The sequence below is a fragment of the Oryx dammah genome, unplaced genomic scaffold, assembly GCF_014754425.2.
Source record: "Oryx dammah isolate SB20612 unplaced genomic scaffold, SCBI_Odam_1.1 HiC_scaffold_10, whole genome shotgun sequence".
Classification (NCBI taxonomy): domain Eukaryota; kingdom Metazoa; phylum Chordata; class Mammalia; order Artiodactyla; family Bovidae; genus Oryx; species Oryx dammah.
The window spans coordinates 46761618-46781984 of NW_024070194.1; the positions used below are offsets into that span (position 1 = coordinate 46761618).

The 20367-nt window shown below is 39.3% G+C and overlaps 1 protein-coding gene across 3 annotated transcripts in view; it reads right to left on the reverse strand.

Moving 5' to 3' along the window:
* The window catches only part of ODAD2 (outer dynein arm docking complex subunit 2), a 162122-nt gene that overhangs the window by 111943 nt on the left and 29812 nt on the right, over positions 1-20367 (reverse strand). For all 3 annotated transcript variants that reach the window (XM_040248019.1, XM_040248017.1, XM_040248018.1), the window contains 2 exons: positions 18795-18991; positions 7634-7732 (listed from right to left, as the gene is read on the reverse strand). In XM_040248019.1, the coding sequence (XP_040103953.1) occupies positions 7634-7732; positions 18795-18991 (296 nt within the window). The remainder of the gene's footprint in view (positions 1-7633; positions 7733-18794; positions 18992-20367) is intronic.

A 20367-nucleotide genomic window follows, 5' to 3' on the forward strand; every position in this document is an offset into this window, starting at 1 on the left:
TACATAAGCTATGGATAAGATACCAACACCATCTGAATTGTGGAAGATCTTTGCTAACGTCTACATGAGGGGATGAATAAACACATGCCTTTATAGCAGGTGCATTTCAATATTATTGCTATGGTGCAATAATAATTTTTAAAAAGTAGTAAAAAAATGAAAACAGTATTAGGTAAATGACCTAAGACTCCCACTTGTCATAGTGATTAGATAACTTAAATAATGGGTGGCTATTTATATTTATGTTTCTTCTACTTCTTTACTTGAAATTGAATACAATTAAAAATTCAGTTTTCCAATTGCATTGGCCATACTGCAATTGCTCAACAGTCATGTATGTCTAGTGGCTACCACACAGGACAGCTCAGAAATAAACCAGTTCTATTATTGCAGGAAGTTCAGTTGGGCAACACTGCCAGTGTCCCAAAGGGAAAGGCATTTATTCCCTTACCAAAGAGAGTTCACTTTATTCCATCCTTCTCTGAGGCTTTTAACTCAATATCAAGGTCCTGGACATATGGAACATATTGAATTCATTCTTATTTTCTTTCTTTCTCTCTCTATCCCCCAAGCTGTGCTCTCCATAAATATTTTTTATTTTATTTTTTCCATTTGGAAGCATAGTAGGAGGACGGGTAGTTGTCTAGTTTCATTAATTCTAAAGGTTCTACCATTCTCTTAATTTCTCAAAGACTTTTTGGCACAGAGAACTCCAATTCTTGTACTTTCAAAAGTCAGAATGGTACAACTGTGCTCTCTGAGCCACAGTGTGGTGAAATCCTGAACCGAAGTGCCTGGTCCAACTGAACAAGCCACATGAACTGTCAGTTTTACATATTCTCTTGTCCAAAAGATGTCAGAAAACCTGAATTGGTTACAGAGGAAAATCTGACAGATCAAATTAGTAGATCAAATATGTATATATAAGTTATTAAAGGGTTCACCATAAGCTTTGACTGTGTAGATCACAACAAACTGTGGAAAATTCTTCAAGAGATTGGAATACCAGACCACCTGACCTGCCTTCTGAGAAATCTGTATGCAAGTCAAGAAGCAACAGTTAAACTGGACATGGAACAAAAGACTGGTTCCAAATTCAAAAAGGAATACATCAAGGCTGTATACTGTCACTCTGCTTATTTAACTTATACACAGAGTACATAATGCAAAATGCCAGGCTGGATGAAGCACAAGCAGGAATCAAGATTGCCAGGAGAAATATCAATAACCTCAGATATGCAGATGATACCACCCTTATGGCAGAAAGTGAAGAGGAACAAAAGAGCCTCTTGATGAAAGAGAAAGAGGAGAGTGAAAAAGTTGTCTTAAAACTCAACATTCAGAAAACTAATCATGGCATCTGGTCCCATCACTTCATGGCAAATAGATGGGGAAACAATGGAAACAGTGAGAGTTATTTTCTTGGGCTCCAAAATCACTGCAGATGGTGACTGCAGCCATGAAATTAAAAGACACTAGCTCCTTGGAAGAAAAGCTATGACAAACCTTTTTAACAGCATGTTAAAAAAGCTGCTCCTGCTACTAAGTCGCATTAGTCATGTTCAACTCTGTGCAAAAGACATTATTTTCTGACAAACGTCTGTCTAGTCAAAGGTATGCTCTTTCCAGTAGTCATGTATGGATGTGAGAGTTGGATCTTAGGGAAGGCTGAGCAGCAAAGAATTGATGCTTTTAAATTGCAGTGTTGCAGAAGACTCTTTAGAGTCCCTTGGATATCAAGGAGATCAAAACAGTCAGTCCTAAAGGAAATCAACCCTGAATATTCATTGGAAGAACTGATACTGAAGCTGAAGCTCCAATACTTTGGCCACATAATGCAAAGAACTGACTCATTGGAAGACACTCTGATGCTGGGAAAGACTAAAGGCAGAAGGAGAAGGGGACGACAGGATCAGATGGTTGGATGGCATCCCCGACTCAATGTACATGAGTTTGAGCAAGCTCCAGGAGTTGGTGCTAGACAGGGAAGCCTGGCATACTGTAGTCCATGGGGTCTCAAAGAGTCAGACATGACTGAGCAACTGAACTGAACTGAAGAAAAGAGAAGTCTCAATTCAGTAATCTAAACTCACATCTAAAGAAACTAGGAAAAGAAGAGCAAAACAAACTCAAAGCAAAGAGAGAAAGGAAATTAATAAAAAAATGAACAAAACTGAAAATAGAAACAACTTGACATATCAATTTTAAAAAACTGCTTCTTGAAAAGATCAATAAAATTGACAAACCTCTAGCAAGACTGACAAAGAAAAAGAGAAGACATAAATTTCCAGTATCAGAAATGAATGAAGTGTAGCATATCACTTCAGATCCTGCTGACAACAAAAAGATAATAAAACTATGAAAAATTGAACACAGATTAAACTGATAATTTAAAGAAATTGATTCCTTTAAAGGTACAAATTACTGTCACTTAGCCAACATGAAGCACATAATTTGAACAGCACCACAGCTACTAATGGAATTAATTCATAACTTAAAAAACAAGTGTCTTCAGTTTCAGATGATTTCACTGGAGAATTCTACCAAGCATAAAAAAACTAACACCAATTTTACACAATCTCTTCCAGAAAACAGAAGAGAACTTAACTCATTTTATGAAGTCTGATATCAAAACCGAAGTGCATACAAAAATAAAACACTGCTATTGAATATCCTTCATAAGTGTAGATGTAAAAATTCTTAACAAAATGTTAAGCACATATAAATATATATATATATGTAAAGCTGGGCTGGAAGAAGCACAGTCTGGAATCAAGATTGCCAGAAGAAATATCAATAACCTCAGATATGCAGATGACACCACCATGATGGCAGAAAGTGAAGAGGAACTAAAAAGCCTCTTGATGAAAGTGAAAGTGGAAAGTGAAAAAGTTGGCTTAAAGCTCAACATTCAGAAAATGAAGATCATGGCATCTGATCCCATCACTTCATGGGAAATAGATGGGAAAACAGTGGAAACAGTGTCAGACTTTATTTTGGGGGGCTCCAAAATCACTGCAGATGGTGACTGCAGCCATGAAATTAAAAGACGCTTACTCCTTGGAAGGAAAGTTATGACCAACCTAGACAGCATATTCAAAAGCAGAGATATTACTTTGCCAACAAAGGTCCGTCTAGTCAAGGTTATGGTTTTTCCAGTAGTCATGTATGGATGTGAGAGTTGGACTGTGAAGAAAGCTGAGCACCGAAGAATTGATGCTTTTGAACTGTAGTGTTGGAGAAGACTCTTAGGAGTCCCTTGGACTGCAAGGAGATCCAACCAGTCCATTCTAAAGGAGATCAGTCCTGGGTGTTCTTTGGAAGGACGGATGCTGAAGCTGAAACTCCAATACTTTGGCCACCTGATGTGAAGAGTTGACTGACTGGAAAAGACCCTGATGCTGGGAGGGATTGGGGGTGGGAGGAGAAGGGAGCGACAGAGGATGAGATGGCTAGATGGCATCACCAACTTGATGGATGTGAGTTTGAGTGAACTCTGGGAGTTGGTGATGGACAGGGAGGCCTGGCGTGCTGCAATTCATGGGGTCACAGTCGGACACGACTGAGCGACTGAACTGAACTGAACTGAAAGCTATATATATATAAAGAAGGACCAAGTGCGGTTTATTCCAGGAATGCAAGGCTGCTTCAGGATTCAAAAATCAACCAGTGTAATCCATTACAGTAACAACCTACAGAAGAAAAATGGCATGATCATACCAACTGATGCAGAAAAAGCATGTGACAAAATTCAACACCCAGTGGTATTAAAACTCTCAGAAAAACAAGAGTAGTAGGGAACTTCCTCAACTTAATAAAGAATATCTGCACAAAAACTATCATCATACTTACTGGTGAAAGATAGAATGCTGTCCTCTGAAGACTAAGAAAAAGGAAGGAAGGCCTTTCACCTTGATCACTGATAGTTAACACAGTACTGGTGTTTCTACTTCTGGATGTAAATCTAACAAGACATGTACTGGACTTTTATGCTGAAAATTACAAATTGCTGGTGAAAGAAATCAAAGCCTTAAATAAATAGTCATACAGTCTACACAATAAAGATATCAATTTTCTCAAAATTGATATAGGGTTTCAATGTAACTTCTATCAAAACTTTCAGTTGTTGTTGTTCAGTCGCTTAGTTGTGTCTGACTCTCTGCGATTCCATGGACTGCAGTACGCCAGGCTTCCCTGTCCACCGTCTCTCAGAGCTTGCTTAAACTCATGTCCATTGAGTCGGTGATGCCATCCAGCCATCTCATCCTCTGTCGTCCCTTTCTCCTTCTGTCCCCAATCCCTCCCAGCATCAGAGTCTTTTCTAATGAGTCAGCTCTTCACATCAGGTGGCCAAAGTATTGGAGCTTCAGCTTCAGCATCAGTTCTTTCAATGAATATTCAGGATTATTTTCCTTTAGGATTGACTATTTTGATCTCCTTGCAATCCAAGGGACTCTCAAGAGTCTTCTCCAACTCCACAGATTAAAATCTTCAGTAAGTTTTTTCTTTTTTTGTGGATATAGCATGATCATTCTAAAATGTATGTGGAAAGGAAAATAACTAGAATAACTCAAAACAATTTTGGGGAAAAATAATAAAGTGAGAGGAATCACTTTACCAGATATCAAGAATTACTATAGAGCTATAATAATCAAGATTGTGTGCTAGGGCTAGATATAAAAATTAGCTGAACAGAATGGAGACTCAGAAAGAGCCCCACCAAGTACACCCACCTGATGTTTGACTAAGGTGAAAAAGCAGGTCAAGGGTTGAAGGATAGCCTTTTCATCAAATGATGCTAGAGACACTAAACATCAGTAGTTACAAAAAAGAATCTTGACCTATATATACATTTTATATAAAATTAAACTTAAAATGAATACTAGCCTTTAATATTAAATTATTACAACTTTTAGGAAAAATCATTGGAGATAATCTTCAGGATCAAGGGCTTCAGGAAGAGTTCTTAGACATGGCATCAAAAGCACAATCTACAAAAGAAAAACTGATAAATCAGACTTCATCAAAAACTGTTCTCCCAGAGGCCCTATTAAGAGGAGGAAAAGACAAGGTACAGAGAGGGAGAAAATACCTGCAAACGAACAGATACAACGAAGGATATCCTAGAGGGATAGATGAAGAGCTCTCAAAACTCAACATTTTGAAAAACTAATGATTCAATTAAAAATGAGCAAAAGACAGACATTTCATGAAGAGCATAAATAGACAGCAATAAGTTCATGACAAAATATTAACATCATGAGCCATTAGGGAAATACAAACACTACAATAAGCTGTCACTGCACAGATTTTAGGACAGCTAAAATAAAACAACAAAACCAAATGTTGGCAAGGATGAGGGGAACTGAGTCTCTCATACATCACTGGTAGGAACACAAAATGGTGCCACCATTCTGGAAAAGCTAAGTAGTTTCCTAAAAAGCTAAAAACATAGTTACCATATAAATCAGCAACTGGGCATTTATCCTAGAGGAATAAAAACTTTCATCTGTACAAAAACTTGTATGTGATTATTTATAGCAGTTTTATTTTTAATAGCCAAAAGCTGCAGACAGCTAAAATGTGCCTTAATACGTGAAAAACTTAAAAGCTGTGGTATATCCATACAATGGAATGCCACTCAGCAGTTAAAAGTGACAAACTATCAATACATGCAACAATTAGGTGGATCTCAAGGGTATTATGGTGTTGGAAAAAAAGTCAATATAAAAACAATGTATAAATCTATTTATACAGCAATCCAAAATGACAAAATTATGAAAACAGATGACTGTTTCTAGGAAGCGGGGATTATGGGGGAACCAAAGTGGTTGTGACCATAACAGGGTAGCTAGAGGACATGTATGGGGTGAACAGTTCTCTAGCCTGGTCGTCATGGTCACCATAAAAAATTACAGATGATAAAATGACACTGAACTATACCTTGTACCAATGGAGGGAAAGAGCAAATTAGCCAAGATGGTGGTGGTCAGGCTCTCTTGCCCCACAGCCTCTTACTCTTGCCCCACATTTTGTAAATACATGGTTATGTGACAGCTGACATCACTTACAGCACTGCACATCCGTATCATGATGTACCCACTTGGCCGTGTGCCACTTCTGCTCTGATACCTGAAAAGCCCTGGAGGCTGGAGGCTGCCTTATGTCTATGTTACGGCCATGTTATGGCCGCATTAGGGACGTGTTGTGGCTGTGTCTGCTGGGTCAACCACAAGAGAATACAGCGTGTCTGCTGCTACAGCTGCCATGCCAGTCAGGAGAGAATAAATGTGTCTGCAGTTTCTATGATTCCTTACATTTTCTTCCAGCTTTGCTCATTGCCTACCCTGGGTTCAGTGAACAGTGATACAGCAAAACACATATACATTGTACCAATGTTAATTTCCTGGTTTTGATCTTGTACAGTAGTTATGCAAGATGCAGGATTTAACTGTTGGGGGAAACTAGGTGAAAGGCATATGGGATCTCTCTGCACTATCTCTGCAACTTTCTATGAATCTACAAATATTTCAAAGTAAGAATTTTTTAAGAATTGTCAAAAAAATTGAATAATTTATTATTCCTAACTTCCCAAGATGGCATATGTGTTGTAGAGTATCTTAAAGTTTGTTTTCTTTTGAACTGTGCAAATTTTATAATATGAAATTCCTGCCATTTCTCCCTGCCTCCCAAATGTAAAAGCAGCTGAACTTTCTTCCAGATATGTCATTTTTATTGTCAAACTGAAAATTGGGTAAGAAGCTTAACAGTTGGTCTTAGACTAATGGCTGTTTTAATGAGAAATAACATATGTCACTTTAGAATTAGCAGAGCCATTGGTGATCAGTAAGTAAGGCTCAGAAAGATGACGATTTTGCTATGATAGAGGCAAGAGATTAGCTAAGAGTCCCGTTTTGCTACCATTCCCTGGGTTGGGAAGATCTCCTGGAGTGGGAAATGGCGATCCACTCCAGTATTCTTGCCTGAAAAATCCCATAGACAGAGGGGCCTGGCGGTCTACAGTCCAAAGGGTTGTAAAGAGTTGAACGTGACTGAGCAACTGAACACGCATGCAGTTAACTGCTTTTTGCATTCAATACATGTGTTTACAAACAGTTTGCTAATACCAGTAGATTACTGTATTTAACTCCACATTAGGGACAGACAGTTTTCTGGGGCAGGAGCCCACTGTACCCCTCTTTGCCTGGCCAAGCAATAAAGCTATTCTTTTCTACTTTATCCCCCCCAAAATAGTTCCACATTGAAAATTATCCTATATATTTAAAGAAACCCATTATTACCATTCTTATAGCATTTCTACTATATCAATATAAATATCATAAGACCCTAATGTGAAAGTAAAGCACCATTAACCAGTATTAACTAGCTGTTATGTAGGAGTGGCTTTAAAGAACTGATCCTCAAGTGGTAAAGAATCTGTTTGCAATTCAAGAGACTCAGAAGACATGGGTTCAATCCGCAGGTCGAGAAGATCCTCTGGAGAAGAAATGGCAACCCACTCCAGTATTCCTGCCTGGAGAATCTCATGGACAGAGAAGCCTACTGGGCTACAGTCCATAGGGTCGCAAACAGTTGGACATGACTGAGCACGCACATGTTAACAGAAACTCACCGAATTAACTGTGCTCTTCCAGGTGAAAGAGATGATCTGGACTTTTCAAGTTTTCCTCCATGTTTTTCTCCTTGGGTGTCTCTTAGTGTATTTCTGCTCCTAAAGAAATATTAATTGTATTAATTACTTTAGGCTAATAGAATATTAAAAATATAAATGTGTTCAAATATTCCATCATTATCATGCACTCGAATGATGTGTTTTCCTGACAGAGAATGACTATGAGTATCAGTCTCATCTGACACCTGAGAGGTCCCTTCTGTCCTGCAAGCAGAACCATGCATTTTATATAATGGAGAAACACTTGTCCAGTATTTCTTCATGCCAGAACAGGTCTTCACAGGTTGCTATCACTGGAAAGGTCCTTCAGTCTATGTCTTCTGCCCTGAGTCCCAACTGCCTGTGTTCTCCTTGCCCACCCAACATCACAGCAGGGCCTATGTCTTATTTTCTGGACATTCTCAAGCTTAGTATACTCTTTGGCACAAACTGGTTTACATCAAATCCTTGTTTAGTAAATTCTTAACTGAAAAAAAAAAATGCCCATGGAAAAAGCAGTATTTTATAATTCCATCCCTCAGTTAACAGATGAGCCCATACACTTATCATTTTCAGACTCACCCTTTCAAAGAGAGCCAAAAGGTCAAATACCCCCAAATCAGGGAAAATCAGAGGAGCAAGGTGTCTCACCTCCCTCTGACCTCTCTCAGCTCTCTGAGTCTATATCCAAAATACAATCACCTGTGGCTCTTGGAATCCCTATAGGTGAGTGTCCTCACATGACCAGTAGGAGCCGGTTCTTAAATCAATAAGGGGACCACACGGAACACTAAAAATGACTGAAACTTGTTAACCCATTTGCTAAAACTTCACAAAGTGCTCTAGGTGCTTCTGAGTGCTTTGGTGTTGGTAACATTGGCCTTTATTCTTTGCTTTGGCACCAATTTACAAAGGATCCTGAATGGACCCAGGCTTGTACATTTCAGACTTTCATAAAATCAGGTCCACTTTACTCAGGCCTGTAACATGTTTCAGATTCTATCCTTTTTATAGTATTCATTTAAAGTTCTCTTAATACACATGGTACCACTGCTATGAAGTTTCCCCTAATTAATTCCACATGATTTTATATATTTTTTTAACTAATTTATTTAATTGGAGGCTAATTACTTTACATTATTGTAGCAGTTTTTGCCATACATCGACATGAATCAGCTATGGGTGCACATGTGTTCCCCATCCAGAACCCCATTCCCACCATTGGTCATCCCAGTGCACCAGCCCTGAGCACCCCATCTCATGCATCGAACCTGGACCAGCAATCCGCTTCACATATGATAATATATACGTTTCAACACTACCCTCTCAAATAATCCCACCCTTGCCTTCTCCCACTGAGTCCAAAAGACTGTTCTTTACATCTGTGTTTCTTTTGCTGTCTCACATATAGGGTCATCATTACCATCTTTCTAAATTCCATATATATGCGTTAGTATATTGTATTGGTGTTTTTCTTTCTGACTTGCTTCACTCTGTATAATAGGCTCCAGTTTCATCGACCTCATTAGAACTGATTCAAATGCATTCTTTTTCATGGCTGAGTAATACTCCATTGTGTATATGTACCACAGCTTCCTTATCCATTCATCTGCCGATGGGCATCTAGGTTGCTTCCATGTCCTGGCTATTGTAAACAGTGCTGCGATGAACAAGATGAACATTGTCTCTTTCAATTCTGGTTTCCTCGGTGTGTATGCCCAGCAGTGGGACTGCTGGGTCGTATGGCAGTTCTATTTCCAGTTTTTTTAAGGAATCTCCACACTGTTCTCCATAGTGGCTGTACTAGCTTGCATTCCCACCAACAGTGTAAGAGGGTTCCTTTTTCTCCACACCCTCTCCAGTATTTATCGTTTGTAGACTTTTTGATGGCAGCCATTCTGACTGCTGTGAGATGGTACCTCATTGTGGTATTCATTTGCATTTCTCTGATAATGAGTGATGTTGAGCATCTTTTCATGTGTTTGTTAGCCATCTGTATGTCTTCTTTGGAGAAATGTCTGTTTAGTTCTTTGGCCCATTTTTTGATTGGGTCATTTATTTTTCTGGAATTGAGCTGCAGGAGCTGCTGGTATATTTTTGAGATTAATTCTTTGTCAGCTGCTTCATTTGCTATTATTTTCTCCCATTCTGAAGGCTGTCTTTTCACCTTGCTTATAGTTTCCTTTGTTGTGCAAAAGCATTTAAGTTTAATTAGGTCCCATTTGTTTATCTTTGCTTTTATTTCCATTACTCTGGGAGACGAGTCATAGAGGATCCTGCTGTGATTTATGTCAGAGAGTGTTTTGCCTATGTTCTCCTCTAGAAGTTTTATAGTTTCTGGTCTTACATTTAGATCTTTAATCCATTTTGAGTTTATTTTTGGATAGCAAGTATTAGCAAGTGTTCTAGTTTCATTCTTTCACAAGTGCTTGACCAGTTTTCCCAGCACCAATTGTTAAAGAGACTGTCTTTTCTCTACTGTACATTCTTGCCTCCTTTGTCAAAGATAAGGTGTCCATAGGTGCATGGATTTATTGCTGGGCTTTCTATTTTGTTCCATTGATCTATATTCCTGTCTTTGTGCCAGCACCATACTGTCTTGATGACTGTAGCTTTGTAGTATAGTCTGAAGTCAAGCAGGTTGATTCCTCCAGTTACATTCTTCTTTCTCAAGATTGCTTTGGCTATTTGAGGATTTTTGTATTCCCATACAAATTGTGAAATTATTTGTTCTATTTCTCTGAAAAATACCACTGGTAGGTTGATAGGGATGGCATTGAATCTATAGATTGCGTTGAGTAGTATACTCATTTTCACTATATTGATTTTACTGATCCATGAACATGGTATATTTCTCCATCTATTTGTCTCATCTTTGATTTTTTTCAACAGTGTTTTATAGTTTTCTATATATAGGTCTTTTGTTTCTTTAGGTAGATTTATTCCTAAGTATTTTATTCTTTTTGTTGCAATGGTGAATGGAATTGTTTCCTTAATTTCTCTTTCTGTTTTCTGGTTGTTAGTGTATATGAATGCAAGTGATTTCTGTGTGTTAATTTTATATCCTGCAACTTTACTGTATTCATTGACTAGCTCTAGTAATTTTCTGGGAGTCTTTAGCGTTTTCTATGTAGAGGATTATGTCATCTGCAAACAGTGAGAGTTTTACTTCTTCTTGTCCAATCTGGATTCCTTTTATTTTTTCTTCTTCTCTGATTGCTGTGGCTAAAATGTCCAAAACTATGTTGAATAGTAGTGTTGAGAGTGGGCACCCTTGTCTTGTTCCTGAATTTGGGGGAAATGCTTTCAATTTTTCACCATTGAGGATAATGTTTGCTGTGGGTTTATCATATATGGCTTTTATTATGTTGAGGTATGTTCCTTCTATTCCTTCTTTCTGGAGGGCTTTTATCATAAATGGATGCTGAATTTTGTCAAAGGCCTTCTCTGCATCTATTGAGATAATCATATGGTTTTTAATCTGTCAATTTGTTAATGTGGTGTATTGCAATGATTGATTTGCAGATATTAAAGAATCCTTGCATCCCTGGGATAAAGCCCACTTGGTCATGGTGTATGATCTTTTTAATATGTTGTTGGATTCTGTTTGCTAGAATTTTGTTAAGGATTTTTGCATCTATGTTCATCAGTGATATTGGCCTGTAGTTTTCTTTTTTTATGGCATCTTTGTCTGATTTTGGTATTAGGGTGATGGTGGACTCACAGAATGAGTTTGGAAGTTTACCTTCCTCTGCAATTTTCTGGAAGAGTTCGCATAGGATAGGTGTTATCTCTTCTCTAAATTTTTGGTAGAATTCAGCTGTGAAGTCATCTGGTCCTGGGCTTTTGTTTGCTAGAAGATTTCTGATTACAGTTTCGATTTCTGTGCTTGTGATGGGTCTGTTAAGATTTTCTATTTCTTCCTGGTTCAGTTTTTAAAAGTTCCACTTGTCCATTTCTTCCAAGTTGTCCATTTTATTGGCATATATTTGCTGATAGTCTGTGTTGTCTGTTGTGATTTCTCCACTTTCATTTCTGATTTGATTCTTCTCTCTTTTTTTTCTTGATGAGTCTGGCTAATGGTTTGTCTATTTTATTTATCTTCTCAAAGAACCAGCTTTTAGCTCTGTTGATTTTGGCTATGGTCTCCTTTGTTTCTTTTTCATTTATTTCTGCCCTAATTTTTATGATTTCTTTCCTTCTACTAACCCTGGGATTCTTCACTTCTTCCTTTTCTAGCTGCTTTAGGTGTAGCATTAGGCTACTTATTCGACTTTTCTCTTGTTTCTTGTGGTAAGCTTGTATTGCTATGAACCTTCCCCTTAGCACAGCTTTTACTGAATCCCATAGGTTTTGGGTTGTTCTGTTTTCATTTTCATTCATTTCTATGCATATTTTTATTTTTGATTTCTTTTTTGATTTCTTCTGTGATTTGTTGGTTATTCAGAAGTGTGTTGTTTAGCCTCCATATGTTTGTATTTTTAATATTTTTCCTGTAGTTGACATCTAATATTACTACATTGTGATCAGAAAAGACGCTTGGAATGATTTCACTTTTTAAAAATTTACCAAGGCTCCCTGGTGGCTCAGTGGGTAAAGTGTTTGCCTCCAATGCGGGACGCCAGGGTTTGATCCCTGGCTTGGGAAGATCCGCTGGAGAAAGAAATGGCAACCCACTCCAGTACCCTTGCCTGGAAAACCCCATGGACTGAGAAGCCTGGTAGGATACAGTCCATGGGGTCACAAAGAATCGGACATGACTGAGCGACTTCACTTCACTTCACTTCAGATTTAATTTACCAAGATGTGATCTATCCTGGAGAAGGTTCTGTGTGCACTTGAGCAAAAGGTGAAATTCATTGTTTTGAGGTGAAATGTCCTACAGATATCAATTAGGTCTAACTGGTCCATTGTATCATTTAAAGTTTGTGTTTCCTTGCTAATTTTCTGTTTAGTTGATCTATCCATAGGTGTGAGTGGGGTATTAAAGTCTCCCAATATTATTGTGTTACCATTAATTTCCCCTTTAATACTTGTTAGCATTTATCTTACAGATTGAGGTGCTCCTATGTTGGGTGCATATATAATTGTTATATCTTCTTCTTGGATTGACCCTTTGATCAATATGTAGTGTCCTTCTTTGTCTCTTTTCAAGGCCTTTATTTCAAAGTCTATTTTATCTGATATGAGTATTGCTATTCCTGCTTTCTTTTGGTCTCCATTTGCGTGAAATATCTTTTTCCAGCCCTTCACTTGCAGTCTGTATGTGTCCCTTGTTTTGAGGTGGGTCTCTTGTAGGCAGCATATATTGGGGTCTTATTTTTGTATCCATTCAGCCAATCTTTGTCTTTTGGTGGGGCATTCAACCCATTTACATTTAAGGTAATTATTGATAAGTATAATCCCATTGTCATTTACTTTATTGTTTTGAGTTCCAGTTTATATACCCTCTCTGTGTTTCCTGTCTAGAGAAGATCCTTTAGCATTTGTTGAAGAGCTGGTTTGGTGGTGCTGAATTCTCTCAGCTTTTGCATGTATGTAAAGCTTTTGATTTCTCCTTCATATCTGAATGAGATCCTTGCTGGGTACAGTAATCTGGGTTGCAAGTTTTTCTCTTTCATCACTTTAAGTATGTCCTGCCATTCCCTTCTGGCCTGAAGAGTTTCTATTGAAAGATCAGCTGTTATCCTTATGGGGATCCCCTTGTGTGTTATTTGTTGTTTTTCCCTTGCTGCTTTTAACATTTGTTCTTTGTGTTTGATCTTCATTAATTTTATTAAAATGTGTCTTGGGGTGTTTCACCTTGGGTTTATTCTGTTTGGGGCTCTCTGGGTTTCTTGGACTTGGGTGGCTACTTCCTTCCCCATTTTAGGGAAGTTTTCAACTATTATCTCCTCAAGTATTTTCTCATGGCCTTTCTTGCCGGGAGCCAGCACGGGAGATCCCACCCATGACAAGGTCATGTGGAAGAGACTTGACGAGCAAGGTGATCAGGACTCAAGGGACCCCCTAGACCTGCTCAAGCATCTACCCTCAAAACCAGAATCTGTCTTACTATTTTATGGCTTTCACCAACTCTTCTGACATTAACAGGGGGCTATCCCTGACCACCTTTCTCTGGAGAAAATCAACTTAGGGCTATAGCTAATAAGTCCCTTGGGCATGAAAGGAATATTTCAATTCAAACCCCCTCTGATGGCTTTCTAGCTTGCTTGGCAGGTTTATCCAGACTCTTGCAGCTACACATGTGATTGTTCACAGCCTCCCAACTGCGAGAGGCACAGGAAGCTTAAAACATTCTAAAAATATAGAGCCTTTCAGAGTTAAAAATATTAGAATAGTGCTGCTGTAGGATTTCATTGTTGAGCCAATGCTTGCTGCCAAGTTCCCATATCTCTTATCCACTGTGCACCTGGAAGTGCAATAGTTAACGTAGTTGGAATTTAAGAAAAACAAGCAGTAGCCTTGGAATTAACCACATCAGACCTTTGAGCTAATTGGTTCTTTCTTTGTTGTAACTCACTGCACCTTTGCTCCGTGAGAATGTAACTCTGTTTAGCACTTCTGAGGCTGACACAGATTAGAAATATAAAGAAAAAAACATTTCAAGGGAAAATAAGTTTTATGGTTGAGCAGCTTTTATCAAAAGAGGGCCATAAAACGTTCACAGGCCTCCAAGGCCAGAAGATAATGTACACAACATTGTTTATGGGAAATATATGCAGAAAAAATCCTGGTTTCAATAAAGACAAAACAGATGTAACATTTGGGCTGACTCTGTATGACTTTGCATCTTTCATTTCCCTCTATGTACAAATCAGGGTATAAAAGTTCCTGTTGAAAATAAAGTTACGGGCCTCGGTCACCGAAGCTTGGTCTCCCCGTGTTAATCATTCTTTCTTTCTCTCCCTCTCTTTTTCTCTCTCTCCCTCCCTCTCTTTTTCAGGCTGATCCCTTGGAGCACAGGGGCTCTCTGCGTTCACTTTCCTGCCTGGGTTTCTAAGACCCAATCGAGAAGGCACTCTGCATCTTCATTCTGGCTAGAAGGCGCTCTGCATCTTCACTCCAGTGAGAGGGTGTCTGTGGCCTCTGTGAACAGAGCAAGTCCCTTGTCTGGGGCTTTATTGGCTTTCTGCATAAACCAAGGAATATTAGCCTCTATTCTTTTGTCCATTCTGAAGGAGATCAGCCCTGGGATTTCTTTGGAAGGAATGATGCTAAAGCTGAAACTCCAATACTTTGGCCACCTCATGCAAAGAGTTGACTCATTGGAAAAGACTCTGATGCTGGGAGGGATTGGGGGCAGGAGGAGAAGGGGATGACAGAGGATGAGATGGCTGGATGGCATCACTGACTCGATGGATGTGAGTCGAGTGAACTCCGGGAGTTGGTGATGGACAGGGAGGCCTGGCGTGCTGCGATTCATGGGGTCGCAAAGAGTCAGACATGACTGAGCGACTCAACTGAATTGAACTGAACTGATTCTTTCCTCTCTCCCTTCCCCCCTTGCTGATGCTGTCCATCCTGAGGGTACCCCTGGATCCTGCTGGGGCTGGACCCCAGCACTTTCTTTTTGTGTTCTTCTGGGACTCATGATTCGAATGTTGGGGTGTTTGACATTGTCTCAGAGGTCTCTGAGGTGGTCATTTCTTTTAATTCTTTTTCTCTTTTTTCCTCTCTGCTTCATTTATTTCCACCATTCTATCTTCCATCTTACTTATCCTATCTTCTGCCCTCAGTTATTCTACTGCTGGTTCCCTTGAGAGTATTTTTTATCTCAGTTATTGCATTATTCATTATTGATTGACTCATTTTTATTTCTTCTATGTCCTTGTTAAACTTTTCTTGCATCTTCTCAATCCTTGTTTCCAGACTATTTATCTGTAACTCCATTTTGTTTTCAAAATTTTGGATCATTTTTACTATCATTATTCTGAATTCTTTTTCAGGTAGACTCCCTATCTTCTCCTCTTTGGTTTGGTTTGGTGGGCATTTATTGTGTTTCTTGACTGCTGAATATTTCTCTGTCTTTCATCTTATTTAGATTGCTGTGTTTGGGGTGGCCTTTCTGTATCCTAGAAGTTTGTGGTTCCTCTTTATTGTGGAGGTTCCTCCCTGTGGGTGGGATTGGATGAGTGGCTTGTCAAGGTTTCCTGGTTAGGGAAGCTTGCATCAGTGTTCTGGTGGGTGGAGCTGGATTTCTTCTTTCTGGAGTGCAATGAAGTGTCCAGTCGTGAGTTTGGAGGTGTCTATGGGTTTGATGTGACTTTGGGCAGCCTGTGTATTAATGTTCAGGGCTATGTTCCTGCGTTGCTGGAGAATTAGCATGGTATGTCTTGCTCTGGAACTTGTTGGCTCTTGGGTGGAGCTTGGTTTCAGTGTAGGTATGGAGGCTTTTGGATGAGCTCTTGTCAATTAATGTTCCCTGGAGTCAGGAGTTTTCTGGTGTTATCAAGTTTTGGATTTAAGCCTCCTGCCTCTGGTTTTAAGTCTTATTCTTACAGTAGCCTCAAGATTTCTCCATCATACCACACCAATGATAAAACATCTAGATTAATGGAGAAAAGATTCTCCACAGTGAGGGACACCCAGAGAGGTTTGCAGAGTTACATACAGAAGAGAAGAGGGAGGAGGGAGATAGAGGTGACTAGGAGGAAAAGAGGAGGAATCAAAAGGGGAGAGAGCAATGTAGCCAGTAATCAATTCCCTATGTGCTCTCCACAGGCTGGAATATCCAGAGAGGTTCACAGAGTTACATAGAGAAGAGAAGAGGGAGAAGGAGAGATGATCAGGAGGAGAAGAGTGGGAGTCAAAGGGACAGAGACAGATCTAGACAGTAATCAGTTCCCTAAGTGTTCTCCATAGCCTGGAATACCCAAAGAGATTCACAGCACTGGGTAGAGAAGAGAAAGGGGAGGGAGGATATAGAGGTGACCTGGGGGAGAAAAAGCAAAGTCAGGGGGAGAGGGCAATCAAGCCAGTAATCATACACCTAAGTAAAAATGAGTACTGAAGATTGGATTCTTAAAGGTACAAATACCAAAAAGCAAAGATTAAAAATCTAGTGTAGAGGTTAGACTCTTAAAAATACAATAGTAAAAAAACAAAACAAAATCACAAAAATAATTTTAAATATATATGAAATTTGCTTTAAAAATACGGTCTTTTTTGTCAAGGTAATAGGTTATAAAAGTGAAAATTAAAGGAGTAATAAAAGGCTTAAAAATTTAAAAAAATTAATTTAAAAGTGATAATAGTAAAATATATCTAGGAATTTCTCTAGAGCTATTGTGGGTAGTATGGGGTCAGTTCAGTTTCAGATAGTTCCTTGTTCCAGCTTATACTTCTTTTCAAGGCCTATAGGCCCCTTCCAATGTAGTAGGTGCTAACTATAGGGTTTCAGTCTGTTGCACCTGTCACTTCCCTCTGTTTATTTTGGCTTCTTCTGTTTGCAAGTCTCTTCAGTGTCTAATTTCTGCCCTGACACACAGAGGCACTTGTTCAGTTGTGCTGTGGGGAGGGAGGAACACTGCAAACAAATATCACTAGCGTGTGTAGGGAGCACTTGCAGTGTCTGGGCCACACTGGGTTGGCCCCCATTCACGGCATGTGTGCCTTTGCAGTCTACACTGCTCAAGCTCCAGGTTGCTCTGCAGGGGAACTGTCTAAAGCGGGCCCTGGGTTGCATGCACTTCCCAGGTCTAAGCCACTCAGGTTCAGGTTCTAGGGTACTCCACAAAGGTACAGACTCAGTTGGGCCTGTGTTTTGTGCTCTTCCCAGGTCCAAGCAGCTCAGGTAAAAAAGTCCTTGGCAAGTGCACTCTCCCCAGGTGAGGCAGTGTGTCTTATCTCCTCCCCTGTCCCAGCTGTTCTGTTTCCTGGATGTGCAGCAGGAGCACCATCTCAGGTGTGCCGTGTCTCCTTTAGGGAGCTGATCACTGGCTGCAACCTTCCTGGTGGATGTCAACAGTCCAAGAACTCAGGAAGACTTGGTTAGCAACTGGGAGGCTGCTCAGAGAATGCCATCTCTGGGGCAGAGATTGCCCCTCGCTGGCTCTGGCTACTGCCCACCTGCCTCTCTGCCTCTGGTGTGAGATGGGCTGATCTGCAGCTGGCTAGCTCTCCTCTGGTATTCACTCAGTCCTTTGTTCTGTGAGCAGCCTGGCAGTGCCTTAGGTTAGAGCTTTTCGTGGGAAAGTTCTCTCTCTCACTTGTTTTTTTTTTTTTTTTCTCTCTGTCTATCCCACAGTTTGGGTTGCTATCTCATGTTAGCTCCCTCAGATTGCCCTCAGGGCATTCAGGCCTGGTCCTTAACCTAAGCAATGCAGCCTGCACCTCCCTGTTCAGTCCCAGCTTGCTGGTGGCAGATGTGAGCATCTGGGCTACTTCCCTGCCGGGAGTTGTAGTTAGGCACGTAATCTGTGGGTTTTATTTATTTTTTCCTCCCAGTTATGTTCCCCTCTGAGATTCCAAAACTCCCCTTAGACCTGCCGGTGAGAGGGTTTCCTGGTGTTTGGATACTTCTCCTTCTTCGCGACTCCCTCCCCAGGACGGGTCTCTGTCCCTAACTCTTTTGTCTCTCTTTTTGTCTTTTATATTTTATCCTACCTCCTTTTGAAGACAATGGACTGCCTTTCCGGGTGCCTGATGTCCTCCACCAGCATTCAGAAGCTGTTTTGTGGAATTTTCTCAGTGTTCAAATGATCTTTCAATGAATTTGTTGGGGAGAAAGTGGTCAGGACTGCCTCCTGATTTTATATTTAATCACATAATTTAACACTACTTAATCAGGTCCCTATCACAATGTTTACATTCCTCCATGAGATTCCTCCATGTGTTTTATCATCATTTTCATTTGTTATTTGCCCTGACTCACGAAGCACATGAAAGTGAATTGTGCTCTCCTTCTGTGGTCCTCTGTACACAAACCCAGTTTGATGTCAAATCTTTCTGCTTGGAACATGAAGAGGGGAAAAGGGAACCAACCTGTAATTACTTTGGAGGGAGGTGTATGTATATACTCTGTATTTTCCTTCAATGAAATAAAGTTATGTGAAAAGTTAGATAAACATGTGGTAGGAAAGTATGTATCAGAAAACCCATTATGTTAATATCTACCTACTCTTTGGAACTGACACTGGTCCTCCAGTTTAAACTTGGCTCCAATCTCTTGGTCAGTTGACTCCTTCCCAGATTAATTCGGTTCTTCTCCTGTGTACTCTTGCGGGAAGTAATACTAGTTTTATGTGTAATGGCCACTTCCTCCTTAGGTGCCTCGTTAGGCTGATCCTTTTGTGGTTGTTCACTGAATTTAATTTCCTTCAATTAATAAAAAAAGGAAAAAAAGCATATTTTTATAATGATACCACTTCTGAATTATCTCATGCGATCTGAAAATTCGCCACCCTAGTGATAAATTTAAGATGTCTCAAGATGCTCTAACTTGTGTTGCTTAGCAACACAAATTGAATCTGGGCAACTTCAAGACTAAGCCCTCTACTGGAGTTAGGCTGACAGTAATGGGATGATCCTAAACTCATAGCTCTTATGCAGCCCACACAGATACTGCAACAGGGCTGCTGGATTGACTCACTCCTCACCACCACCTGAAAAAAATTATACTCAAACCCTATAAAGGCTGAGATGCATCTTAGTCAAATTGCTGAGACCAAGGATAAAGAGATCATCTTGCAGGTAGCCAGAAACTGAAGACACTTTATAGACAGAGGAAAAAACATAACAATTAAAACACACTTCTCATCAGAGACAATGCAATCCAGAAGACAAGGGAGGGATACAGTTAAGGTGATGAAAAGGAAAAAAATTCACATCCTCTCAACTCAAAATTCTATGCAGAGGAAAAAAAATCTTTTGAAAATAAGGATAAAATAGACATTCACAGATGAAGAAAAGCTGAGAGAATTCACTATCAGAAAGACCTAGGATAAAAATTATTCATGGAGCTCTTCTGTCTGAAGGAATCTCATACTAGACAGAACATAGATCTATATAAAATAATGCTGAAATGATAAAAATAAATATAAAAGACTCTTTGTGGTGAGGGATTACTAGCATGTTGGAAGTAAAATTCATGACTACAATAGTACAAAGGACTGGGAGTGGCATTTGAAGCCACTTGTAAGGTTCTTAGACCAGTGGTAAAACTGTACAGTATTGTTCAAAGGCACACTCTATAAATAAGACACATATATGCCCAAGTGAGATACTTTTAAAAAGTAGCATAACTGATGAACTAATACCATAAACAAAATGGAATCATTTCTATAAGTTCAATTAATCCAAAGGGGGAAGAAAAAAAGGAGACAAAGAATAAATGGCACTAATAAAAGCAAATAGCAAAATAGTAAATTTAATTTAACTCTACCAGTAGGAACTTTAAATGAAAGTGATTTAAAGACTTCAATTAAAAGAAATCATCAGATTGGACGTAAAAGAAAAACCTAATTATTTGTAGTCTAAAAGAAACCACTTTATATATAAAGATATAAATACATTATAAGTAAAAGGCTGAAGAAAAATATTCTATGAAATCAGTGATCAAAGCAGAAATGCCTATATTAACGTCAGACAAAAAGGGACTTCAAAACAAATAATATTATCAGAGGTAAAGAGAGAGACACATAATGACAGAGCCAATTACCACCCAATTCTAATTATGTTCACAATAGAATTTC